The sequence below is a fragment of the Strigops habroptila genome, chromosome 2, assembly GCF_004027225.2.
Source record: "Strigops habroptila isolate Jane chromosome 2, bStrHab1.2.pri, whole genome shotgun sequence".
In the NCBI taxonomy this organism is placed as follows: Eukaryota; Metazoa; Chordata; class Aves; order Psittaciformes; family Psittacidae; genus Strigops; species Strigops habroptila.
Window position 1 is genome coordinate 62,167,090 of NC_044278.2, and position 26,557 is coordinate 62,193,646.

General features: G+C 38.9%; 1 protein-coding gene across 2 annotated transcripts in view; it reads left to right on the top strand.

The window, feature by feature from the left end:
* RASA3 (RAS p21 protein activator 3) overlaps window positions 1-25,923 on the top strand; it is a 130,716-nt gene extending 104,793 nt beyond the window's left edge. For both annotated transcript variants that reach the window (XM_030473698.1, XM_030473704.1), the window contains exons 9-24: window positions 2,986-3,090; window positions 3,586-3,742; window positions 4,563-4,711; window positions 6,675-6,789; window positions 7,676-7,750; window positions 8,235-8,358; window positions 9,496-9,602; window positions 10,243-10,320; window positions 11,280-11,357; window positions 11,876-11,949; window positions 15,751-15,857; window positions 16,794-16,876; window positions 20,386-20,597; window positions 21,366-21,469; window positions 23,283-23,466; window positions 24,058-25,923. In XM_030473698.1, the coding sequence (XP_030329558.1) occupies window positions 2,986-3,090; window positions 3,586-3,742; window positions 4,563-4,711; window positions 6,675-6,789; window positions 7,676-7,750; window positions 8,235-8,358; window positions 9,496-9,602; window positions 10,243-10,320; window positions 11,280-11,357; window positions 11,876-11,949; window positions 15,751-15,857; window positions 16,794-16,876; window positions 20,386-20,597; window positions 21,366-21,469; window positions 23,283-23,466; window positions 24,058-24,133 (1,828 nt within the window). In that variant the 3' untranslated portion in view covers window positions 24,134-25,923. The remainder of the gene's footprint in view (window positions 1-2,985; window positions 3,091-3,585; window positions 3,743-4,562; window positions 4,712-6,674; window positions 6,790-7,675; window positions 7,751-8,234; window positions 8,359-9,495; window positions 9,603-10,242; window positions 10,321-11,279; window positions 11,358-11,875; window positions 11,950-15,750; window positions 15,858-16,793; window positions 16,877-20,385; window positions 20,598-21,365; window positions 21,470-23,282; window positions 23,467-24,057) is intronic.
* The last annotated feature ends 634 nt before the right edge of the window (window positions 25,924-26,557 follow it).

Consider the following 26,557-nt stretch of genomic DNA (forward strand, 5'->3'; position numbering starts at 1 on the left):
ATGTTCATGAATGAATGGATGAGGACTGTTCTAATTTGATGGACAGCTGCTGCTTCATGTAACCTGTTAGTGTAGTATTGCAGCGTTACAAGACCATTAATGGATTTATTTGCCATGGTTCTGTGAGACAGGAAAGGGAAACTATTTGTACGTGAGTGGGGCAAGAGCTGTACTTTGTTTCTCAGAGAACATCTGTGTCAGGCAGTGCAAAGGCAGCTGGCTTAAGGGCAGCTAATTCAAAGGAGAGAAAGCAAAGGCCTAGACTCAGTGCCATGCTGCTTCAGTGGTGTCAGTCTTGCAGCACAGCAGATGACCCAGTCCTAGCACCACACTAAAGTTCTTCAAAGCTTTGCATGGTGTAGGCAGGTATGAAGTAACATGTCCCGTATCCCATGGGATGTGTGTGATGGCATAGGCAACTGAATGATGTCTTGGGAATCCCAGTCTAGTCTTTGTAACCATGATGCCCAGCCACACACTGGCTTTAAATGAAAGCTAGGATCCTCTGGTAATTTTGTGACTCTGGGAGGGGACCCTAGACATTGGTAGACAGTGGTTACACATTGCTTAAATATTTCAGTTGATTCTTATTTTTTTACTACTGGACTAAATGGAATTATACAGTTGTTTTACTTACTAAGTATCATTTTCTGGAGAAATTAATGTCTCCAATGATAATGTATGTGGTGCTCAGCTTCAGAAGAATCTTTCATTCCTTAAAACCAACACATCACAGCATGGTAAGGATGAACAGTTTGTGAGGAGCTTTACAAAACAGTTGGGAAAAGATTAAGCAGTTAAATAATAGACAAAACCAGATAAAGTATTAGTCGTGGTTGGGCAAACTCTTTGCTCAGAGGTTTTGTCCCTTATAGGACACTGTGTTTTTGTTTCCATCTCAGGTTCCCCTTCCACCCCCGCTCACTTCCTCCAGTCTGTTTAGTCAGAGTTAGATTGCCCCCGTGCCTTCTGGACAGATTGTACGATTTATGGGTTTGGGGGGTTGTTTTCTTTTTCTCTCCTGAGAAAAATACCATTCCACAGGGTAAAGAGGAGGCTTAGTCTCTCATGGTTTCTCTCTAAAACTATGAAAGTTTCTCCTTTTGAGTGGGTGTAGGAAGTTGCAGGGCATATCAACACTTAGGGACCAGATGTTCTGGTGAATTCATTGTTTCTCCTCCCCCTCTCTGCTGTTTCTTTCTTTCTGTGACTGAAGTCTGACCAGTTTCAGAAAAACACTTGCCATAATTTTGCCTTTTAAAAAGCTCGGGAAACAGTAATCTTTTAGAATTGGAGGTCTGTGTATTATGATTTTTAAAATGCTGCTATGCTTTGTACTCCCAAGTGCAGAAAACAATCATTTCAGAATTTGCATGCCTGCTTTGCTTACTGTGTAAGATGTACCTTGAGTTGTTAGTTCCTCTCCTACAAATCCTTTGCACTGATTTTTTTGTGTAACTTAGGTTGCTGTGGGGGAACACCTTTTGGCCGCGTGTGTTTAAAAGTATTATGGCTAGTGGGCATCTTGAAAGAATTTGGATAAACTAGAAACCAGTAGCCTGTAAATACTTGATAAAGTGTAAATTAGACTATGTGTAAATAAACTTCCCAAAAGATTCCTTTCCTCCTGAAGCTGCTTTTAGCGATCTGAATTAGTTAGCAACATACCATCCAGATATGAAGAAAGAGGGGAGAAGAGTTTGAATTTTCAAAGAAGCTTTTTTTCCTTTGGGGGAATTCTTGCCCTGCAGAAATACTGTCAAAATATCAGAGTCTGAAGAACTTTACCCAGCAGGCATGCAACGTGAGCTGATGGTATGTCTGCTGTATGAAACTTCATGCATGAAGTTGAGAGATACAAGGCTCAGAGGATTTAACATGATGTCCTCTGCACTTGTATAAGGTAGGACAGAACCTTTAGCAGGACTATCGACACCCATTCATTGACGAGCCTACTGTGACTTGCTTGAGAATAGGAAGGTTGCGTAAATATGTCCATGATTGGATGACTTTGCACCTAGTGCAAATTAAAGTTGCCCTTCTAAAAATGTTTTATTATTTGAAAACCTGTATTTTTTTTCCCAAATATCTCTCCCTGCCCCCAAGTTTAAGGCACATGCAGACTGTCACTTAGCTGCAAAATTCTCATCTGAGCTTGCTTTAAAATAAAAATGCCTCTCAAAAGAAACCTTAAAATATGTACATAAAGAACTACCCTGGCATTTAAGACCCATGATTTAAGGTGGGTATTGTAGCTTTTGTCTACGAATGCCGTGTTAGATTCCGGTACTTTGAAGCTCAGTGCAGTTGTTTTACATCCCAATGTTGAAGAGCGTGCAAAAGGGAAGAAATATCATCTAGAGACACATACACAGAACTTCCCAAACTGAGGGACTGAGTGCCAGGAATTGTGTAGGCTTCAGTCAATACACAGGTAGTATGGAGTGGTAGCATTGTCCTCAGCATCTGTACAGAACTGGTTTAGGTGCAACAAATTTGAATCTTCCCAGGAACTAGGGCACTGGGAAGGACTGTATAGGCATTTAGCCTAACTCTGTAAAGATGATGTTTAGCTGCTAGTAATCCCAAGTTAGACCAGGACTGACAGTATGGAGCCCTTAAATATCTCTGCACCTTTTTTTACCCTGCTGTCCATTTTACCCATATTTTTCCATTATCTGGGATAGCAAAACAGCCCCCTGAATTTTTATCAGTATGGATAGTGGAAACAGTACAGATAACGAAGAGATAGTCTAGATGATTTTTTTGTATTGATGTTTCATGGGGGCGAATTGCAAGGCTCCAGCAATCTAACTAAGGTAAGGTTGTCTCTTTACTGTTTAGAAACTATTGTTGTAGTTTTGAGACTAACTCATAGGCTTGAGGGGAAAAAACCCAACAGAAATTGAAATAAGTTTGGGATTATTTGTTTGGGTTTTTTTTAATCTATTAGGAATCTTTAAAAATCATTTGTTTTTATTACAGAGTTGATCTTTGGAATGCCAGTAACTTGAAGTTTGGAGACGAGTTTCTAGGAGAACTGAGACTCCCTCTGAAATTTCTCCGACAGTCTAGTTCTTACGAAGCATGGTATTTGACATTTTTATTTTGGAGAATAAATAGAAACATATGTCTGCTGTGAAGACTAAGAGTAATTACTGCTAGGTGATAAAGTTTAAATGAATTTAATTTGTATCTTTTTTGTAAGCAAGCCAAAGTAATCTTAGCAAATGTAAGAACACGAAGTTTTGATAATGTGATCAGAGATTTTGGTCTGTGTCTGTATCGCGTGTGGGAGTTCTAATACGTTGGCTTTGTGATATTATTTACTGCAGTTCATCAGCAGTGCCATCATTTTAGTGTGGGGGGTTTTAATCATATCTGCATAAAACTTTATGATCATAACTTCCCGTCTTGCACTTGGTGCAAAACAAACTGGCAAATCAAAAAAGTCTGATTCGGAACTCTCAAGAATTTGATACATATACAAGTATTGTATCTGTACGTTTTATGTGTGTTCATATACAGCCTGAGATGATCTTGTGTTTCAGCACAAACTTTCTGTCTTTTTTTTTTGTATATCAGGTATTTCCTGCAGCCTAGAGATAATGGTAACAAGTCATTGAAACCTGATGACCTCGGTTCCTTAAGGTTAAATGTGGTTTACACTGAGGACCATGTTTTTTCCTCAGACTATTACAGTCCACTTAGAGACATCCTGCTAAAATCTGCAGATGTTGAGGTAATTTGCTTGCACTGCTTCTTGTTTACCTGCAGATCATCCTCACAGAGGTCTCTAAATGTTTGTCACTGTCTCACTGGCACCATAGTTGTGTAATTACCAGAGACTTCAGCTTCTTCCTTTTCAGACCTGAGGACCTTGTTAAGCTCTGCATATCCTTGGTGCTTGTTTTCAGTTCTTGCAGAGATCTTTATCTGCATGCAGTATGGTGGGTAGAGGCACACCCAGGAACACCAGTGGTTTTAGCAGCAGCATAATCTCCATGGCTTTCTGATTTTACATGTGAAAATGCAAAGTAAACTTCAGTTTGATCAATTGGTTTTCCTTTACTGGAGAGGAACAATTTACTTGTATAATTAAAAAAACCAAAACAAACCAAGAAGTAATCCTGAAATCTCAGAGGGTTGGGCCATGTGTGACCTTATGTATACTTTTAAGCACTTTTAACAGTGCTTTTATTTTTTCACTACAAGAAATGTGTTCTATACTTACTGTGGCTTGAAACTGAGAAGGGTTAGAGTTCTTCACTTGCTTCCCAGGCAACAGTGACATTCAGTGAAAAGACAGCTATTAAAAATGGAGGGGGGAGAAAAAGAGGCTACTGCAGCAGTTTTTAAATTGCTGCCCTCTTGCGATCAGAACTTACAGCCAACAAAAACTGGAATGTGATGCCCACCCATGTTATGTACAGGCATGTTTGGGTAACTGGCCATTGCAACTGTTGTGTTGGGTTTTGCATTAAGGAGCTAATGGGAAAAGAAAGAAAGAATGCTTGTTCTGGAAAGATCTCTCAAAGTTTTTCTTTCTTTCCATTGTTCAGCCTGTTTCAGCATCAGCTGCACACATTTTGGGTGAAGTTTGCAGAGAAAAACAGGAAGCAGCCATACCTCTGGTCAGGCTTTTCTTACACTATGGCAGAATTGTGCCTTTCATAAGTGCCATTGCGAATGCTGAAGTGAAGAGAACTCAGTAAGTACCAAACCCCAAATTGCTATCACACCTACTCTGTGTTGGCTAGTGTTAGAATCCTCCGCTCTAGAATTACATGTAATTTCAAAAGAAAACATTGGAGTTGTTCCTGTTCCTCCCAGCTGAGTGGCAGAACTCTTTATAAATTATTTCACTGCTCTGAAGGTCTGGTAAGTTTGATTTTTAGGAGGAATTCCCATCATGTTTTGCAAAATCTACTTGCAAGACTATTGTAAGGTCTGACAGCAGGGGGTTTCACTCTTCTCAGTCATAATTATATTTGATGATAGCTGTGAAATGCTACATTACCTTCAGCTGTTCATATGAAATCATTTCAGTTTTATAGTGTGCTAATAAATCATCTAGTGCTGAGTAAAAGTGTTGAATTTGTTAAAAAAAAAAAAGACAAGTTTCTTCCTAATCATGAATATTTAAGGCAAGCTGTGTGTGTCTAATCTTTCCAATTAGAAGGCTGAGGAACAAAGATGGGCTTGGATCTGGCAATAGATAGCAGAAAACAAGATTATTTTTTTTTCTGGTCACTTCTATAAGTACTTTGTTTGGCTTAGAGTTGGACTGACAGCTCAGTAGTGTAAGATCTAGTATTCATACCAGGCAGGTCCTAAAGAACATTTGTTGCCACAAGCTTTGTGCCTATGTAGGCGTGCTCCTGGCTAATGGTAGAAGAGACAATAGAGAGTCAGGGGGAATGACAGATGTTAACTCTGCAGTAACAGCTTCCTCAGCACAAAATAAAATCTTTGTGTGGGCTGACTTCTTTTCCCAGAGTGTCTGAGGGATAAAGTGTTTTCCTTCCTGTAGGTAGGTGTATTTTTCTGTTCTGCAGGTTGCCTGAAACAGCTTGGTTGCTGCAGTATGAGGAAGTCTGCTGCTCCCTAGTCAGTCATGTTGCTGTGATAAAACAGCAAAGATGGTGTTTGTTTTCAGGGCTTTCTGGCATTTATAACAGGCAATGAACTTACATTTTTATGAAACAAAATGATGAATCCAGCAAAGTCATTCATCCTGTTATTCACTGCTTATAAATGGGCACAACCATTTACAAGAACAAGCAGATAACTTCATATCCAAGTTTGATCTGCTGTCAGTAGGCACAGGATTTGAGCATATAGGTTGTAGTTGAGATTGTTGATGATATACCTAGCTGCATAGCATAAATTGCTATACAAGGAATTGCAGGTACGGAATGAATACGAAATTGCTTGCATTTTGAGAATGCAAGTAATACTAAAATAAAAAATAAATACACATGATAGTGCAGATAGTACAGGATGAATTCTGTGCAAGTGGCTTTTCAGAAAAAACTGAGAGTCTGCATGGCAGGCTCAGTTCTCAGGGCAGAATTGGGATCTGCACTGTGTTTAGTAGTGTTATCACAGGACAGTGCTGTAAGTCACTTTGAAGAGATGGCTATGTCATTGGAGCCGATATTTCCTTCTCCCTTTCCAGTTTACAAGCATTTATTTTGTAGGAGAAAGTAGTAGGTCATGTGTAATGTCCAGTGTTGTGGAAACTAAAATCATGGCCTCCTTCCTTACTCAAATTAATGCTGTTATTGAAGCATTGTATTGATATTGTATTGATATTGCATTGATATTGTAGCACATGAAAACAAGCGTGTTTTCCCCTATTTATACTGTAAACCACTTAGATCTGAGCCTGTGTGTTGCTGTGTGTTTGAATGGTGCACTGAGCACATAGCACTGATACAAAGAAGGAAATCCGTAGTCCCTCTGGACTTAACCATGACTACTGCTTTTCTGTTGTAACCTGGAAGTGCACAAAAGGGTACATGACTGCATTTGATGGCAGGCTGGTGTCAAAAGGAGTATTTGGTTGTGCATTCAAACCCAGATTTCTGTCACTTTGCACTGCTTTTTATTTCCATATGTTAGCAGTTCATTACAAAGAGACTAAATTACAGAAAATTGTTCGCTTCCAGAGACCCAAACACCATTTTCAGAGGAAACTCATTAACTTCCAAGTGCATTGACGAGACAATGAAACTGGCAGGGATGCATTATCTGCAAGTTACACTAAAGCCAATTATAGATGAGGTAAGAGCAGTTTAGACTGTTTATTTGATAAAATGTCACTGTAAAAGGTCCTCAGGGAGCAGATGCTTTTTATTCCTTCCCATTTTACATGACTCTGTGGGAATAATGCTTAAGAGCCTGTTTCTACATTAAAATCCTGTGTGTTTAGCCACAGCTGAGTCACCCAATTCAGAAACAGTTGGGTTGTATTAAAGGAAAAGGAAAGCTTCCGTTTATTTAATTACTCGGTTTTATAAAATCTAACATTTATTGCTTCTGAGAAAGTATTAAAGTAATAACTTAGATGAGTAAAGAATATCTACAGCAGAAAGCTGCTGGGAAGCTATAAGTAATACATTTCAGCCAGTGGATATAAAGGAATAAAATTATTCCTAGATAACTCTGTATGTGATGCCTGTATTGTAACAATGGTTTATTATCTATCCGGTCCAGAATTGTGGGTGTATTTTAGTGCTGTAATTGGACAGTACTTTCAGACCACAGACTTCCTTTAAATGATTTGACAGTTTCTTCAGCTGCTGTTTTAATGTTTCATCAGAAAATGTCAAGTTGTTGAAGAATATAGATACACTTTCAAAATTGCCTGTTTTGGGAAAATTTGACTTTTATTGAACAGCCTTGCTTGAGGGAGCCTACAGAAAAATTCTGCGCTTTAGTTGAAGGAAAGGGTTGAACAAATTAATGCTACTTTTTGGGGGAAAAAAGAAATCGCATGTAATTTACCTTCAGTGCTTTGTCAAAACAACAAAAATACATATACAAAAATTTATAAAGTTGCCTTTGGCCTTTTACCTCAAAAAAACCTAACAGATTATGCTTTTTACAAATCTTTTTCTACTTGAATGTAAACGAATATATTGAATGTTCACTATATTTTTTTTCCTAGATCTGTCAGGTCCATAAACCTTGTGAAATTGATCCTGTGAAATTAAAGGATGGTGAAAACCTGGAAAATAACAGGGTATGCATTAGATTTTGAAGATACAATCTCTATTTACACTACCAAGTTTTAACTGAGTTCCTCAGATGTTTGATGTTGCAAATAATTTTGTCATTCATTAGAATATACTGAAGGCTTTCTTAACACCACAGACTGTTGTAATTATTTTTACAACAGATTTACATTATGCTATAAATACAATATCTGTAGAATGTTAATCACTTCTTCCCTGCCCTTGAGGATAACTTAGCCTGTCGCTCCACTGGTGACATAGAAAATGGTGCTGTGAAAAGGAACAATATGCCATACAGCCATATCACTTGATATGGAATAATATTTTTACTCTGGTACTTGAATATGTGCACTTATCAAAGAGAGTATCGAGTGTGAGGTTGTTTAGAAGTGGGAATCTTGTAACAATGCCATTATGAATAAACCCAGGAATAATACAGCTTTCCATAGCGGTAAGTGATGCTAATATTGTCATAATCATTGCCTTTTTCAGGAAAATCTGAGGCAATATGTTGATCGCATTTTTACTGTAATTACAAAATCTGGTGTAAGTTGCCCTACAGTGATGTGTGATATTTTCTTTTCACTGAGAGAATCAGCTGCCAAAAGGTTTCAAGGTGAGTTTGTATATATCGTTTTATTTTACATTGCTGATAGCTTTTAAATGTAGGTGTAGTCCAGCAGTGTGCTTGATCCATGATGGATTTAATAACTGAGCAGCAGCTTATCAAAAATACCATTTGGAGTATGTATTAATGTGGAATGAATAATCCAGGAAAAAACAGCAAAGAACATGACTTTGTATGAGTTTTCCTTGAATATCTTTCAAAGAAAAATGGCATTTAAAAAGAGCGTTACGATGGCATGTATGTTTCAATATGTGCAAAGTATGCTCAGTTTTCAAATGTTCAGGTTTTTGTAATGGCTCATTCTGCAGGCTCCATGCAGCTGAATTGTTTTCTGCTCATATGCCAATCTGTAATAAAGGCCAATCTATCTGTAAATTATTTGAGTTATTGCAAGCTTTTTGCCCTAGGAGGCCATGCACTGCAAAGGTTTTCTGGCTGTCAATAGAGAATTCTTTCTGCTCTCTCCTAGTTGTTTTGGCTCTGCAAGAATGAGGGGACAATGTAGAACTGGAATTGAGCAAAACCACCAACCTATGTATTTTCATGAAGGGAAGCAGATTACAATAAGGAAGTTTTAAGAGAGAGTAATACAAGTTCAGCTTTTAAACAGATACTTCATAGTAGGGAAGCTCAAGCAGAAAGCCATTGGCTGTGCTGTTGTGCTGTTTATTTTATGTAAAATGTATTTTCTGTAACTACCAACTGGAATAGATATATTAAGAATCTGTACAGCACTTGTGCCCAGGGCTATAACTAGATTACCTAGAGCTGGCCTCTGTGCTGAACGTTTCATAAAATATGTAAATTATTCATCATACTTCAGCTGCATAGATGGAATAGTGGATGTTTGTATGAAATTCCCTGTGCGGTGGGAAAGTGAGTGGTGTTCTCCTCATAGCCCGTGTCGTGAACTCTCTTCTTTTTAAAAGGCTGTCATTGACATTTCCTTGGTTTGCGCTAGCTGATCTCTGGCTCCAAATCCTCCATCTTCAGTTCATCCTGTAATTCCAAATACAGACACTTGCAGCACATGCTTGAGTTAGCTTTCTGAAGGGATTCTGGTAATTTCAGAAGGTTTTTAAGGAAGTATTATTGGAATGCTGAGTAGAGGTCTTTTTTTAATAGGTGACCTAGATGTGAGGTATACAGCTGTCAGCAGCTTTATTTTCCTGAGATTCTTTGCTCCTGCCATTCTTTCTCCAAACCTCTTTCAGCTTACACCACACCATCCAGTAAGTACCATATCAATTTTTTCTAACTATGTATATGGTTCTGTCACCATAGGCTGTCTATCAAGATTCTTTCTTCAGTTCTTTTAATAGCCTTTAGGAGAAGTACCTTTGTTAGTTTAAAGTTCTGCTGTGTCTGTCTTGCATAGGAAGCATACGCTGAATGACTGAGTATGTGAAGAACTTGGGAGTATGGGAAGAACAGTGAAATTTAAAGACAGAGAAAGATGGTTTAAGCTGCTGTGGGAAAGATGGTCACTGCTTCAGTTTTGCCGCATTACATTAATGCTCGGTTGTCAGCAATGTCGGAAATGTTTTGAATGTTAAGCAACTCATTCAAGACTTCTAGTTCTTATTGAGAGTGGGGAGGACCTGGACTGTCTTCAAGATAGAAATCTCTGTTTTTGTTTTGCACGTGATAGCCTTTGGTTCTCTGAAGAACAATAGAATAGCTATGAAGCACAATGGCTTAAGAGTCCAAAGCCTTTTAAAAAAGCAACTTTTTTTCTCTGGTATTTTATTGCATCTTTTCTAATTTTATGTTACTTTTCTTCAAATGAAGTAAGAAAGAAGAATTGTGGCTTACCTTTCTCTATTCCATATTTTAAATAGCTAATCTGTATAATATTATTGCCTTTCCTAGGATCCTCAGACTTCTCGAACTTTGACTCTTATCTCTAAAACCATTCAAACACTTGGCAGCCTATCAAAATCTAAATCTGTAAGTATGTCATTTTCATTTAAAGGCTTAATTTAGGAAAGTTAGTTCCTTTTTTTTTTTTTTTTAATCTTTTATCGTTCATTGTAATTAAGCCTTTAAAGTGCTTGAGTTGCACTAGGCTTATACAAAACTGGTTTATGTTTGCTTTGATTATAAGCCTCTCATGCTCACAGGAAAACTAAATCTGTCTTAATCTGAACTAGATTTCAGTAAAGTAAAATTGTGTGACCAACCCAGAAGTCTGTTCCAGGGCCTTTCATTCCCTCCTTCTGGAAGAAAGGTAGTGATCAGGAGAACCCATGAAGTTCTCCACTTGCTGCAGGTATACATGATAGCAGATCAGCAGGGCTTTACAGATTGTTTCAGCATTTTAAAGCTCAACTGAGAAGAACTGCCCAGTAAGCGGAAGGGCTATGCTTCTGGTTTTGTACCAGTTTAGTTTTCTGAGAGTCAGTGGTGAGATTAGATCTAGATGCCCATGCTCTGGATATCTGATTGAAATAAAACTTGTATAACTAAGTCACCACACTGCTGTATCTGGTGGTAATTTGGGGTTGCTGATGGTCTTGTTAGAATTCACGCAGGCAACTGTAGATAAATTTGTAGCTCAATTATGAATCCTCTGAGACAATAGAATTCTTTCTCTCACACTTTGTCAGCTTCTTTTAGGACCAAGATTAAAAGCCGAATCAGAAGTTTTAAGCTTTTGAAAAATGCATTGTTAACTAGTTACTGAACATTTGAAATGCATTCTGCTACCTTTTTGAAATAAAAATTTGGTACTATTGAACTATGAGTTGTACAACATGAAAGTAGCCCTTTACTTTTTTACCTCTGGCCAGGAAAAAAAAACCCCTGCGTTTCTGCAGTGGCTTGCCTCATGGTCTACTGCTGTTAACAATAATATTTTCTGTATAAACTCTTATCATGATATGCATGGTTTTGGCTTTGTATTTCAGGCCAATTTCAAGGAATCCTACATGGCTACTTTTTATGACTATTTTAATGAGCAGAAATATGCAGATGCAGTAAAAAATGTAAGTAATGCATGTGGATGTTCTAAAAATCCTGCTGTGTTGTTGAAGCTGATGCTCAGAATCCTAGAATGTAATACATACTGTTTGTAAACTAGAAAGCATATGCTGGAAAAAGCAGGTTGATTACTGTAATATTCAAGAAACTTTTATCAAATTATGTGAATGTCAATAGTGGAATCTCTTTGGATCTGCATCTGCTTAATGATTATGTTGGATTAACAAGCTGCTGCTTAGAGCTTGAGACCTGTGTGCTTCATAGGATGCTGCAAAAGGAGGTGAAAGATATGTATAACAAAGGAGAAGCACAAGAGGTGTTGGTCATCTGCAGTCGTTCTGCTTAAGCACATTTGTGCTATTTTTAGTTTACAACTGAGGAAACCTCCCAAATTCCTCAAGCTTCTGCCATTACCTTCTGTTTAACTGGTTTTACAATATTTTCTTGTAGCTGTGTGCTGTAGATTTTAATTTGGATAGTGCAGTCCTGTCATTTTTATCTCTGTTTTTTGTTCACCTTTTAGTTTCTAGATCTAATTTCATCTTCGGGAAGAAGAGATCACAAGAGCATAGAGCAACCTATATTGCTTAAAGAAGGGTAAGCATGTGTCTGCAACAAAACCCTCTACTTGTGTGCTTGCTACTATTCTAAGGCAGCTATCTTTTTTTTCCGCCACCCCTATTCCATCTATGTGTTCAGAGAAGAATGCAGGAAGATTCATGTGTTGCTATTTCTACTCTCTGTGGCTGCTGTAGCTGATTTTAACATTTTTTTTCATTTGATTTAAACATCTGAAATAAAGTATGCTTTGAAATAAGAGGAGGAAAAAGAAGCCTGTAGAATTTAATTAGCACAGCTAAGGCAAAATAAACTTAAATCAGCATTTTGTTAAAATCAAGTTGATTTTTCCGCCCCCCCCGAACTCCAGGGAACAAAAGCTGTAAAATTCTACTGTGAAGGCAGATACTGAATACCTTAGTGAGGGCTAATCCTGCAAACGGAATATGCTTTTGCTGCCCTGTAAGATCCATATGCTAATCATTATCATGGCAATTTTGAGGAGAAAATGTAATGCATTTGAAACAGTTTCTACTTCTAGTACCTTTCCTTTTTTTGGAAGCATGTTCCATATGCCATATTAGATACCAATTAGTTTTAGATACCAATGGCTGAAATGTGTTGTGTTACAAAACTGAGTTCTTAAGATCATGTAAGTGCACAGTGAAAACAGCTTCTTTGAGCTGGGAGGAAGAAAGTAAAAAATCTAAATTCTTCCTGTCAGAGCTCAGAAAGCTGAAGTGCTGCTTGAAAGTAAGGTTTCATGGTAGCCCTAAGTCATGCAAAAAATAGGTTTTTTTGTGAAAACATGACTACCTCTTCCAGTTAATCTCTGCAGTTCACTTCTCTGATGAGCATCTGTCCCTAGAAGCAAGTTTGTCTATTTTAATTCTGTACATTTATCATTCTTTTGTTTTTGAAAATAAATGTATAGTTTGTGACATTTTCCCTCTAAATCTAAAACGTTATTTTTTTTTTCTGCCTCTGTCTTTCTTTTGCTCCTGTCTGATTTTTTTTCTGTCTTTTCTTGCTCGGCCTGTGGCTGCTGTTGTAAGGACTCTAAAACTAACAGTAAAGAAAGTTGATGGTAATAGTTCATGCAGGTAAGATGGTAGGAGCAGTTGGTGCTTTGCTGTAGCTACTGGCTGACAGCATGTCCTTCCTTCGCAGCAATAGACTTGTCTCACTTAACTCTGGGGAGGAAGTACTCTCTTTAATGAAATGGCTGTGTAAACCCAGCAGAGAACATTTTGTTGTCTATTTCTTGATGTTGAACAGCGTTGGTTTTGGCTTTTTTTCCCCCCTTTGTTAAAACAAAAACCCCCTGAAAGTAAAGTACTTTTATCTGTAGGCAGAGGCTCCAAGAAGCACTGAGATTTGCTTAATATTCAGTGTATAGATCCCAATGAACTCAATGGAAACGATTAAGAAGTGGCCATACAAAAGAAATGTGAAAACCAGGCACTTCTAAGTAGCATTCATGTAAATTGTTCTCAAGGTTAAGGAGTGGCCTTCGGCTGTCTATTCTTACTGACATTTTGCATTATTGCCATGTTATATCATGCGGAGTAGGTGGGAATTTTCACAGCCTTTGATCTGATTCCTTTCCACATTTATTGGCTAGTTAGTGGGGTTTCTGTTTGCCTTTGCAATGTTTTTGTTTGCTTTTGGTTTTTTTAATCTATCTTTGCTTCTATTAGGGTATCTAGATGGAAAGCTATAGTGTATGTACTTTTGAATGAACGTACAATACCAAAGATTAGTCACTGGCACTTGGGTTTGCTGGCATTGATCATGCCGTTGCTGCTTAACAGCTCTCTGCCTGGTTCTTTCCAAAAGAAAGGAAATTAAAGGAGAACTAGTCCTGCCATTCTTGTAGGCAAAAGGGGCGTGTTGATACTTCCAAACAAGGCTAAGGCAGATCCAAATTCAGGTCTTCCATAAACATGAGAAGAAACAGGATCTCCAACCACCCACCTACTGAAATGGGTTTAACCTTAGACATTTTTTCCCACTGTACTTCTCACTGTTTGCTCTGACTTATCACACGTTCTGTGAATGTTAGAAACAAAGAATTGACCTATAACTTCTATGGCTTTGAATGCTTGTCATCTATCTGTGGGAAATACAAACATGTTCTCCTCTTGGCTATGTCAGCTATGAAGAAATTAATTAGGAATGTCCTCCTAGCTCTGCAATATGGAGTTTCCTGGTTTCAAAGAAGAAGTTGTGTAGGAGTTTGCAGTTTTAAATCACCTTTTAAGTGTTGGCATGGGAAGGAAGAGAAACTAATTTAAGAGCATGTTGTTCAGTCCAAGGATGTCTGCTTTTCTCTGGAAATTTGCCTTAACCTTGAAATATGAAGCTTACCACCAGTGGGCCTAGTGGTGACCTGAATCATATGGTTTTATTAAATGTTTCTCTGGTAATCCAAGAATAGGGACTGAGACAGTAACTGTCTGACCATTTTAAGAATGAGAGGTGTGTAACTATAGCTGGTTTAAAAAAAGAATCTATTGCTCTATACAATCCTCGTCAGCTTTTGTCCAGACAGCTTGGAATGGGCAGCAGGCATCAGCTGAGCTAGTTACAAAACAGTTAAAGTCTGAAGGAACTTGGGTTTCTGTTTGAGCTTTAAACAGACCTGGGGTTCAGTTGAATGCAATGTAGTTGGTTTTGACTGGAGATACCAGAAGTGAGGAATAGTATTAGCTCTTCCAAGCATTTTAGTTCTGTTGAAAATCTTCAACCAAATCATTCGCTGTTCTCTCTGTGTGCTCTTTGTGCTATATATTGTCTTCCTACTTGATTAAAAACTACTCTGTAGTACGTAGTTTTTACTTGCTCCATTATACAATTCTGTATCTGGCACAATAGTTAATGTAATGTGTAGAGTAGCTGTTATCAACTCTTTATTGCATATGCATACACATTTTTTTCTACCAGAAGTGACGCTAAGCAGTATGAAATCACTAGGCTTTCCAAAGTTACTTCGAAGCTTTTGGACTGATTTAGTGGTTAGGAAGGTGGTGGATGTCTCACAGTTTCTTGTAAGCTAATTCAAGTTTGAAATTAATTAAAACTGACACTCACTAAATGAATGCCCCTCCTCTGCCAAAAAAGGAGGGCTAGGGCATTAAAGCTTTCAGCCATCAGGTTGTTTTGTACGTTACTGAAAATGCGTTTCCGACTGTAGCATCAATGTGCACTTGCGAATGGAGGTGTGGAACATTCTGGGTTTGTTTCTAGAGCTTCAGAGTGACTAACGCATGTAAGGCTACAGTCGCTGTGCTCCAGAGGCTTTACACCTACCTTGTAATTATTAAACATACTCTAAATCTTTTAGGCTTTCTCACAGCTTTAAAAAAATAAAATTAAAAAAGCTTGTAGAGTTAACAGGTCAAGCTTAGCAGAGCAGTACTAACGATGTTCTGTCCTTTTTTTGCTGTAGTAGGAAAAAATTTAGCTGGATTTGTAGCTGAGGAAAGCATACAAACTGCAGTTCAACTAACTAACTAACTACCCCTATGTAGCCTACAAGCCAAGCTACAGATCTTGCCTGTTATCTAAATCTGGGAAAAAGACAGGCTTAACTAACAGGTGCACTAAACCTATCCAAATTGGACTTTGCTTTACTTGTCAATGCAAGGCCTCAGTAATTAGAAAACACTGCGTGTACCCTCCTAAAGCTTCGCAAGTGCCATCATGTATGTGTATGTATATTTGCATATATGTATAAATCTACATACATAAATACATATTTTTATATGTATGCATATATTTATATGCATGTATATATAAAATCCAGTGCATTGTAACAACTGTTGTCCTGTTTACCAGGTTCATGATCAAGAGAGCACAAGGAAGAAAACGATTTGGTATGAAAAACTTCAAGAAGAGATGGTTTCGCCTCACAAACCATGAATTTACATACCAGAAAAGCAAAGGTAACAAAGGTTTGCCAGTCTTTTTTTGATACATTAAAGCACAGATTACACATAAGGATTGTATAAGAACAGAAGACTGAGATCTGTAACTATAGAAGGCACAGTGCAGGCAAGTCTATCAGCCTGTATGTTCTTGCCCTTTTTTAGTATGCTGTATTGACTGTTAAAATGCTTCTTGGATAGCACGATACCCTATCAATTAGCAGAAGACGTTATAATATTTGTCTAATGTCAGTTATCAACATCATCTGTATGTTTCACAGTTACCTAGTAGATTGTCCAAGGAAACAAAACTCAGGATACACATACCTTATGCTGGGATTTGGGTTTGTATTGAACGTTCTCAGATGCATCTCTGCTTGGTTTTGTAGCACTGGCACAACTGGCTGCAGTAGGAAGAGATTTGCCTGCAAGCTTTGAACTTACAAAAATGTGTTCACTTAATGTTGCCTAATACCAAGGATGTTTGCTTTTCACGAATTGTTCCTGTCTGTTCAATAGTACACAACAAATACCACTTCCTTCCATCATATAAATACATAGGGAGTGAGAAAGATAAGGAAATATGCTCAGATCATGCCATTCATCATTTCACACTCAACTTTGAGATCTTACATCACCACTATCAAGCTAGTTCAGTTGAGCTGACAGGAATGATTTCTTTCATTGTCACCCTTTCAGGAAATGCACTGTGTCCTCCTGCAGTAGTCAGTTTCTAAGGGATTTGTTAGCATAATGTAGTGCAGCTGGAAACAGAAATGAACTTAAGATAATGCTCCGAGGACCATGCTAGTAAATCCCTGCTGAGTGAAAGATTTTTTTTCTTGTGCAGTCAAAATGATCTTCAAAGGAACTGAATCAGCCTTTAGATAAGGGCAGAGGGTGAAGCTGAGTTGTGAATCAGTTGCTCAGTATCTCTGTGTGTCTGTTCTGCAGGTGATCACCCTCTGTGTAGCATTCCAATTGAAAACATTCTGGCAGTGGAAAGACTGGAGGAGGAATCCTTTAAAATGAAAAATGTAAGTAGATCATCTTCATTAATGTACTTGTTAGGCGGGTCTAGGTCCACCAGCTGAATCGTCTTTTTCCCTTTTGTAACCTGGATTGGGTTTCTATTGAAAGATGTACAACCACAGCTGCTCGTTCTGTATATAGTAGCAGGAGTTTCCAAAAGTACAGCCCATTCAGATTCTTAACAGCCCAGTCAGCAGTCTTTGGATTTCGTGATCTGCAGCACACTCAGTACTGACCACTGCTGATCAGCTGTCTGGGCTCCGTAATGTCAGACACAGGTAAGATGATCGAGTCCATGCCCTTTCTGTCAGACCTCTCTGCTGGAAAGGAACTGGCTGCTTATAATGGTGAAGGATCACATCCTTTCATAGCTATCAGGGTTTCCTTATTGGTTAATGAACGTGCATATGTATTTGGGTTAGGTCATGTGCCAGAGCAACATCTGTGCTGTGCTAGTATGGTTTAGCATTTTGATTGCCACATTAGGGAATAAAATAAAGCTGTATTTCTCATGCATGGAACACTACTGCCAACTTCTGAATGCAAGACATGCCATCCATTGTGTAAGAACAGTTCCTGGACATGATCAGTTTAGGTGATGTTGGAAGTCTTTATTATACTTTTCTGCCTGTAAAGCTGCATACAGTCCTTAAAAAGTTTTATTTAAAAATAAACAGAAGAACAGCTCAGTGTTTTCCAGTTCTAAACATGCATCTACTACAGACTTCTTTATACACGTAAATGGTTGTGACTTTTACCTTTTCTGCCTTTGAGTCTTTCCTGCCATCTGCACTGCTTGTGAATACCATGCAGGGCAGTGCTCAAACCTGCCCTGCATATTAGGTTCTTCAAACAGCACTTCAACAAAGTGAAATTCAGTGCTTGATTCCTCAGTATTTTCCCTGTATCGGGTATTATTTTGATAGCATATCTCTCTCTGTTAAAAGATGGAATAAGTTTCAGTTCACTTGCTTCTAGAGCACATCTTCCTTGTATTGTAGCTGGCTCTGGTGTTTATAACCCCTGTTAATTACATAGGCAAAAGCAAGCAAGCTGCAAAATAATTCTCAAGCTATCAGAAGGCAGCTGTAACGTGTGATGAACTGTTGCCAACTGTGCTCTGCAAAATAAGTTGATTGAACTAAAAGTAGCCACACAGTTGAGATAAAATTTACTGTGTGTGGGGAGGAGTTGAGCTGTAATTCTGATCAACTCCTCAGTGACTGCAGCCTTTAACTTTTGCTGAGTCTACTGGGCTAGAATGCATCAAAAATATCCCTTTGTTGTGAAGATTTATTATCCCTTTAACATCCCTGTGTTGTTAACATCAGAAATGGTGTGCTATTTTGGTTGCTTAAATTCACTATTACCTGGGAAATGAGGGTGACTACATCCATTCTGGAAAGTAAGATTCAGAGTCTTTCCATAAGCAGTAGAAAATACCATTATTGCCTTCCCATGCTAATATATTCCCATGTATCTTGCCATATATAAATAGAATACTGCAGCAAGAAGAGAATTCTTAAAACGCTATGGCAGATGTATTTGCGATGGATATTCCATCATGGGTGCTAAGTGTGATTAAAGATTCACATTTCCTATAAATACTCCCTATGTATCTGTGCTCTGAGTTGCATCAAGTGTGTCTTCCTCCTGATAAATCTGCCTGTCTGGCAGAATGGCCAGTAGCCTTCATCTTCTTTAAGCACAGTTTTGGGGGGGAAGGGGGTGTGGCTTTAAGTACTGTTCAGGTCTCCTGTGTTGTTTGAGAAGCAACTGGTGAGTTTGTTACTGTAAAGGTCTTGCAACCACTTGAAATTCTTGGCTTAGTTGTGGCCTTCTCGCTAACAGTTGCCATATGTTAGTTCACTTAGTTTGGTATCCCCTTACACAAAGCCATACTCCTTAAATCTGTTCCTTTGTTGTAATGCAGAAGGCTCCATTGACCTCAGCAGGACATTAAAATTGTTTTCCCTCTAGTTGTGTTAATGGAGGGTTGAGCTGCAGGCTCCAGTCTTCTTTGTTCCTTCCCTCCCTATTCCCCAGACTCAAATTGACAGTTATGTCCTGAAAAGTTTTATTAAAACGACTGTCTTTGGTGTGTATTTTGGCAGTGCTGGGCTGATCACACTAGCAGCTCCTACACTGCTGTTGTGTGTTGTGCCTTACTAATTCTTGTCTGACATTTGTGGGGGTACTAAATCCAGGGAAATGACTGTTGCAGCTTTCCTTTTCCTGTTAGAAGAGATGTTGTAATTAAAAAAACCTGTTAATTCGCAAATTAGCAAGTATATTTGCAAGCTGCTCTCAATGATGTGCACCTAAATGAGTCACAAGGGTAGAAGAGACTGTGGCTAGTGCCAGTCTGCAACATTCTCCTGACCAGCTAAGTGCAGAATTCAGGCCAATGTTTCATGTCTTTGTAATACACAAAAGTGAATTTCAGTTTTGGTGGGGTTTTTCTTTCTTTTTTTTTTTTCTTTGGGGGTGGGTGTTGGGAAAGGAGGGGATTGTGCCTCTATTTTTAAAGTAACACAGGGAAACCAGCCATTTGGAATATAATATTCCACACAGAATAGGCACTGTAATGTCAGTGATTTGAATAATCGAATAAAGTAGTAGGGGGGAAAGGATAATTTAGGAATACCTGAGAGAGGAGAAAACTCTTTAAAATTAAGTATTTGCAGAAGCTAGAGGAAATAAAGGTAGTTGGCACTTGCTTTTCAAAACTTTGCAGTTAAGGTCAGAACTTGAACTTTGTTATCTTCAGTGCATGATCAGTTTAATGAAGCAATAAGGCTATACATCAGAAACTTGTGTCTTCAAGAGGAGGAAAATAAATGTGATTGTGCCATTTTAGGTCGCAAGCTGTTTTGAATAGGCAGAATAGCTGTAGTTCAGATTTTCAGTGCCCAAATCATCATGCAGAATTAATTATTTGAATGCCCCAATGGCGGTTAAAGAGCAACTGTGTTGCCGTGATTTGCTAATAGCAGCTATAGTTGGGTGCAAAAGCATGGAAGTTGTTGAAAGAATCACGCTGCAATAGGTGTTAAAAACCTAGAAATATGGCAGTATTACAGCAAAGCTGTCTCTTTAGGCAGGATCCAAACTTTTGTTTTCCTCTTTTCTGCCCCCTGCTGACTAGCATTTCCTTTTAGCCCTGCATTGAGTTCCTCCATTCCTGTCAGCCTTCCAAAACTTGGAGCTGCAGCATTACTGAAATTGCATCCCTGAGGCTGACAACAAATCTCGTTGAGGCCCAACCAGCAAGTTGATATTAGCTGTTTATAAATCATCTCCTACAGGAACAGTATCTTATTCCTTGTACCAGGTGAAAGGTCTTGTTGTTTTAAGGGCATATTTGCTGCTTGTTTTTGTGTTGAAATGTATTTATTGATACATTCTTCTAGTGTGCTGGTTTTTGCCTTTAATAAATCACCAGTCTGAGCCATTCTCAGGTTCACCAGCAAATTCTGGTTGTTTATTCTGTGGCTTATTTCCTTATTTGCAGATGTTCCAAGTGATCCAGCCTGAAAGAAGAGTCCTCTATATCCAAGCAAATAATTGTGTGGAGGCCAAGGACTGGATTGATATCCTCACCAAAGTGAGCCAATGCAACAAGAAGCGACTCACAGTCTACCATCCCTCTGCCTATCTTAATGGCCACTGGCTTTGCTGTAAAGCTACTGCAGACAATACTCCTGGCTGCACACCCTGCACAGGGTAAGAATTGGTAGCATACTGTTGGTTTAGGTGCTCCAGGGGTATGCGTGTCTCTGCAGCGTGACTTGCAGGTATGCAGTTACCAAGAAGATCTGCGAGGTGTGGTGTTTTCAAAGGCAATGTTTACTGTTATTTCTGTCACCATCTGCGTATCTTGGTCAAAATGTTGAATTTTTTAGAGTTCAAGACATTGATAGGAGTTGGCTGTAGGATGAGATACTTTGGTTCTGATCATCTGTCACTAGCAAAAATGACGGAAATCCCTTCAACATCTTGTTTGTAAATTCCTGAAACAGACCATCATCTGCTTTCAGATTTAATTTTAAATTGTTCTTTTTCTAAGGGGAGCACTTATGCTCTCTACAAAATGAAGAGGTACTGCCTGGTTTGTAGGAAACAATTTTGATCTAAAATGAGAGAAGCAAGAAGTCTATAGTTAGTCTCAGAATATAAGATCTGGACAGTTGGGAGTTCAGTGTTTTGGCTCCTCCATCTGGTTATAGCAGATTAATTCACCAAAATGTCTGGATACTGGTACAGTCCTCACTTTCAAATCAGAGTGAAAGCATGCTGGTGAATCTAGGCATAAAGAAGTTTGAACCTGTCTATCCTTTGTTATAGGAAAAATAGGAAGTTTTGAGCTCTATTACACACAATCTGTTGGCTTTCATGAGTACTCACTTTTATGTTCATTCTTTTTAAGTGCTTTTTGTACCATAACACACTGTTTAGCATTTAATTTTTACCTCTCTTCTTGATGCCAAACAGAGGCCTGCCAGCAAATATACAACTGGATATAGATGGAGATAGAGAAACTGAGCGTATCTACTCTCTTTTCAACTTGTACATGCCAAAACTGGAGAAAATGCAAGGTGAGGATGAAAGATCATTGCAACTCCAATACAGTTATCAAGGCAAATAATACAAAATTGGCTGTTCTAGCTAGAACAACCTTGTGAATCACATCCTAGAACACAGTGGCCATTATTTGATTTGTTTTCCCTTCTGCTGTCTTGAGAAAGTTGTGTGAATTATTTTTGGTGCAGTGTGCAGTCCCATAGTCGGTGCAAAGTTCTTTGCGTAATAAAAAGTTGTTTGAAATAAGTTCTTAACCACAGCTCTGTGTAGGCACAGAGCATTGCTTGGATGCTCTGAATTAACAAATCAGAGTGTGCACTTAACCAGAAGTTTACTGATCCTGAAAAGAAGCACCAGCAAAGTTGAAGTTTCAGTGAAGTATGGTTTTGTGTTACCATAAGTCATGTGCACATTGCCTGATTCAGATCCCAAGATCTGAATACAACTGGTTTTCTCAAGAAGGCTCTTTTGAAATTATCAGTGAAAGATAATCCGTGGATGTCTGTGAAACGTGAAAAAGTGCAGTTTTGACTGGGAAACCCTCAGGAGCTGAGGGGAGCAGAGATGTGACATGAAGCCTAAAAGAAAAAAGAGGCAGCAGAGGAAGTTAGTACTAGTAGGCCTGCCAAGAAAAGTATCCGGTGTACATGATGCCAGACTTGAAATACCAATTTAGCACAGGGAGTGGCAGGGAAGCCTTCACTGTGGCACTGATCTTTAAATAGGACTTTATTTTATAGTATGAGATAAGGCAGTGGTGTCAAACACACGGGTTGGAAAGCGCTTTAATCCATTCCTGGCTGCCATGCAGTTGCAAACTTAAGATCTCCACCACTTCCGAGCTGTCTGAACAAATGCCCAGCTTTCCCCTGTTCCGAATCCTCACTGCCAGAGCCAGCATTGAGTTTCAGTGTCCGGGAAAAGGACACAGGTCTGGCACAGACAGTGCAGCAAGGGAAGGTAACTTGAAAGCTGAGATTGAGCCCATAGTAAAGCTGGAAAGCTAGGGAAAAATAGAGGCAAAGTAAAATATTCTCTCTCCCCTTCTAATACTCTCAGCTACAATGCAGAAGTAGATCACATAATTAATGTGTTGCAAATGTTCACTTGTAATCAGTGCAATCAGTAATGACACCTCTTAGCCAGGAAGGCTCCCTGGTAGCAGAAGAAGGTAGTATGATTTGCCCCTTCTTGGGATATGTCCTGAAGCAGGCAGCCAGGCAGTAATCATGACATATTTTGTTTATGCTTATTGTATGAATCTTTTAGGGCTGATGTGGCAAAACATGTTGTGTGACTACTTCAGCCTGTGATTGTTTTGAATTCAGTCTGTTGTGCAGTGCCATACGTGCTGCTTAGGGATGGAACCTGTCCTTCTGACAAGTGAATACTTGACCTTGTGCAGGCCAAGCCTGTAGCACAGCATCAGAGTTAGGCCTGTGTCAGAGTTCCCAAAGTGTGTGCATGGGGTTCTACTAGAGGTAATAGAGATGAAAGCATTGCCTGTTCAGCAAAGGACCAAGCCAGGAGCAGCTGCCAGGCTTACTGCCCTTGCCTTATGAGACAAGGAGGAAGGAATGGGCATGGGACAGACTCTGTCCCATGCAAAGGGACAGAGCATGCAAAGCATGTCCCATGCAAAGCAGCCCAGCAAAGGACAGTGAACTGCTCCTTCTGCTGTTGTTGTCAGACACAGTTCTGTGGTTGTCATACAGGAGCAAACTAAGGACATGTGTGAACACTAGACTGAGTATTTTCAGTCTGCTTGTCTCGCTTTTTTCCCCTTGCCGATTTGATACCTATTCCTGTGCTTGCTTGTTTTTCCAGAGGCCTGTGGCAGCAAATCTGTGTATGATGGACCTGAAGAGGAAGAATATTCTACATTCATCATTGATGACCCGAAGGAGACGTATAAAACACTAAAGCTGATTATTGAAGGTGTTGGAACTTTAGAGCAGGAGCATGCTCAATATAAGAGAGATAAATTTAAGAAGACAAAATATGGAAGCCAGTAAGTATAATGGGTTGTCCAAACAGGGGAACAGTCCTGGGAAAATGGTATTTCCCTTGCTTATGTTCTGGCCTTCCCATGTTCAAAAAAGATCCTTCAAACACATACAAAGTAGGATTGCAACTTAGGATTGGTCCCACAATATTTTGAAGGTCTGTAAGGAATTTTTAAATGTGTATTTTTTAATGCAGTTTCATTCATAAAAAATAAATGTGGGGTTTGTTTTCTTGTTTTTTTAAATTTTGAATCTGTGCTCGTGGAATGAGGAATAAATACCAGAATACTTACCAGTTTATTTTAGCGTGGTGGTTTAAAACTGGGAAGAGTGACTGGTACAGCCACATGACTGTATTTTGTGTACATATAAATAAAGGCGTATTTACCACATAGCTGACAAAAAAAAAAGGAGGATCAATTCAACCAGTTGGTTTTTCTCGTTCAAGTAAGATGCAGTATTACCATTACAATTACAACTTTGAAAATCAAACTTACAGAAACGGTTTTATGTGTTCACTTTCAGTTCTGACATTTTGATGTCCTGACAGAGAATTCTATATATAATACTCCTTCCTTCTTTTCCTGCTCTTTTAGAGAACATCCCATTGGTGACAAGAGCTTCCAGACATACATCAGGCAGCAGTCAGAGATCTCGGCACATTCCATATGAAGTGCAAAGGAAATCACAGGACAGTGCTGAAGGGTTGATCAGTGAAGCTAGACAGCAGAACAAAAGGGAAGCCACACATGTAGCAAAATGTATGGATAAGTGTCAAGCTTACAAACTTTGAGACTTGTTAAACGTATTCTCTTTTCAAGAAACTGTTATAATAGTTGCTATGCACTTTATTCATCTGGTTATTGACAGATGATAAAACTCTGCCTTCTAGGCAGTTGTTGTCATGTGTATTTTTAAATTTGCTTTGGTTTCTTGGAATCTAGTGATCAGTTCAATGATCAAGGTGTGTGGACTTCATCTGGACAACTTCCATGCAATTCCTTATGTTTCGGAAACCAAGCATGCTGCTAATATGCAGCATTTTCTAGAATGGTTGTTTGTTACTGTTTTTTGTTCCTGGTTAATGTATATTATGCCACACCCCTGTGTGCTCTCTTAGGAAAAGCTTAGTAACACTTTACTTTTAATGCCTGCATTTAGAAAAGAAGCAGAGAAAAAACCCTCTGTCGTAATATCTTGCGTTGTAGCTTGTATTCTGAGCAGGCCAAGGAGTAGGCCTTTTTTCTTTTATAGCAGCATAATTTTTGCTAAATGTGCACAGTTTTTAATAGAAATTCAGATCTGAATGGTACTCTTGATATTTTTGAGATACAAAGTCATTTCTCCAGACACGTTCAGCAGACTTTGGTTTTGAAGATGCAGTCTCAGTGGTATAATAAAACTGATTCTCACAAATAATGAGTAAGAAAGAAATGAACTTATGTCAAAGCTACATGTCTCTGTTACGCAGCCCAGTGGGATGGGAATCTTTGAAAGTCTGCAACTGAAAGGCAAGGTAAGCTGATTTTGATGACCTTTTGCCACACAGAAAGAAGGACAAGTAGAATACAAGACTGGCAGCTGAGACACACTGAGTCCCAGGCACGAAAGCTGTCAAGATGGGTTTCTCTGGGAGAATGTTTAAGCACTGGAGTCCTTGCTATCCTAGTACCACTTGCTTTTCTGGAAAACAGATTTCTACTTTTCCAAAAATGTTTTTAAGTACTTTTTTAAAGAGACTTGTTAAAGGATATTTAGTATATTAACACACGTTATGGTAACTTGTTAATATTCTGAGTGTAGTGAAAATGGGATGAGCTGCGTATCTCACTAATACCAACAAAAGTCATTAAGGAGGGGAATAAAGATCTGCTAAATGTAAGATACATATTTATGTATGCTGTTTAGTTGTACACCGTAACTTTCCTCTGTATAAGGGTCTGATTTACAAACATCTAGCTTTGATGGCACAGAAGCCTGCATGATGGACTTTAAGCTTCTGTAGGGAAGAAGCTAGTGTTGGTTTTAAGCTGAATTGGAATAGAAAGCATTGAACTATCAGTTTAATGTGAAGATATCTGTGTCTTTGCTTAAAGTGTTACAGAGTAATTCTTAACTATGTCCTCATTGCATCTGACATGATTTAAGATGGCTGAAGTACTTTGAATGCCTCTGTTTGTTAGTGATGCTCTTAGGAATGAGGTTTTCTTTTTGTTTGAGTATATAGTAGACCACCTCCTAGTAGATGATAAATGATCTTTTATTCATCTTCACCCAGCAGACTGGGGAAAGGGAAGTAATGAAGCATTGCAGAAATGCATTTTGGACTCCAAGCTTTTAGCTGCCATGAACTGCAATTTTTAACATGTATTTGTAACTTAATATTGTTTATAAAATACTAATGACCTGTAATGTGTGTTCTACTTGCCAATTAAAGAAATGTTTTATTTCTGAAAACTGCACATTTGGAGTCTGTTTAGATTCATAGTGGCCACTGCTGTTGGCAGTGTTCAGAGTTGGACTGTGGATGGAGATCCTCGTGGGCAGCTGTTGCTGCTGTGAGCTAGGGGTGATACCGTGTTGAAGGGACAGGACAAAAGAGTTGAGAGGACAGGGCTATGCATGCATATCAGCCCATGAACCTATGGAATCATCACCCTTTTGAATACAACCTGTTTGGTGGCAAAACCTGGAGCATGCTGAGCTCTGTTGGTCTTCTGGAGTTTACCAGTCCTCTCTGGATACTCATGTGGATTAAGCTTTGGCTCTGGGACACTGTGTGACAAGCTGCATTCCCTGGTTCTGTCAGGGAGTGTTTGCAAGAAGGCTAGGCGACAGCCCTTCCAGGATAGAAAGCTGCTGACAGGCTCATTCAGTGTGTGTTAGTCTAGCTTGTGTTCAAGGTAACCCACACTGCTGTATCAGGTGTCTCTGTCACCAGAACGCAGGCGTGCATTTCTGAGAAGCTTCTGGAGAAGAGCTCCTGCAGGCACGCTCTAGCTGATTGACAGTAGTGGTTTAGCAGGTAGACCACAGCCAGGAAAGAAAACCAAACTGACAGTGGAAGACACATCACCAGTGTCTTGGTGAAGGTGA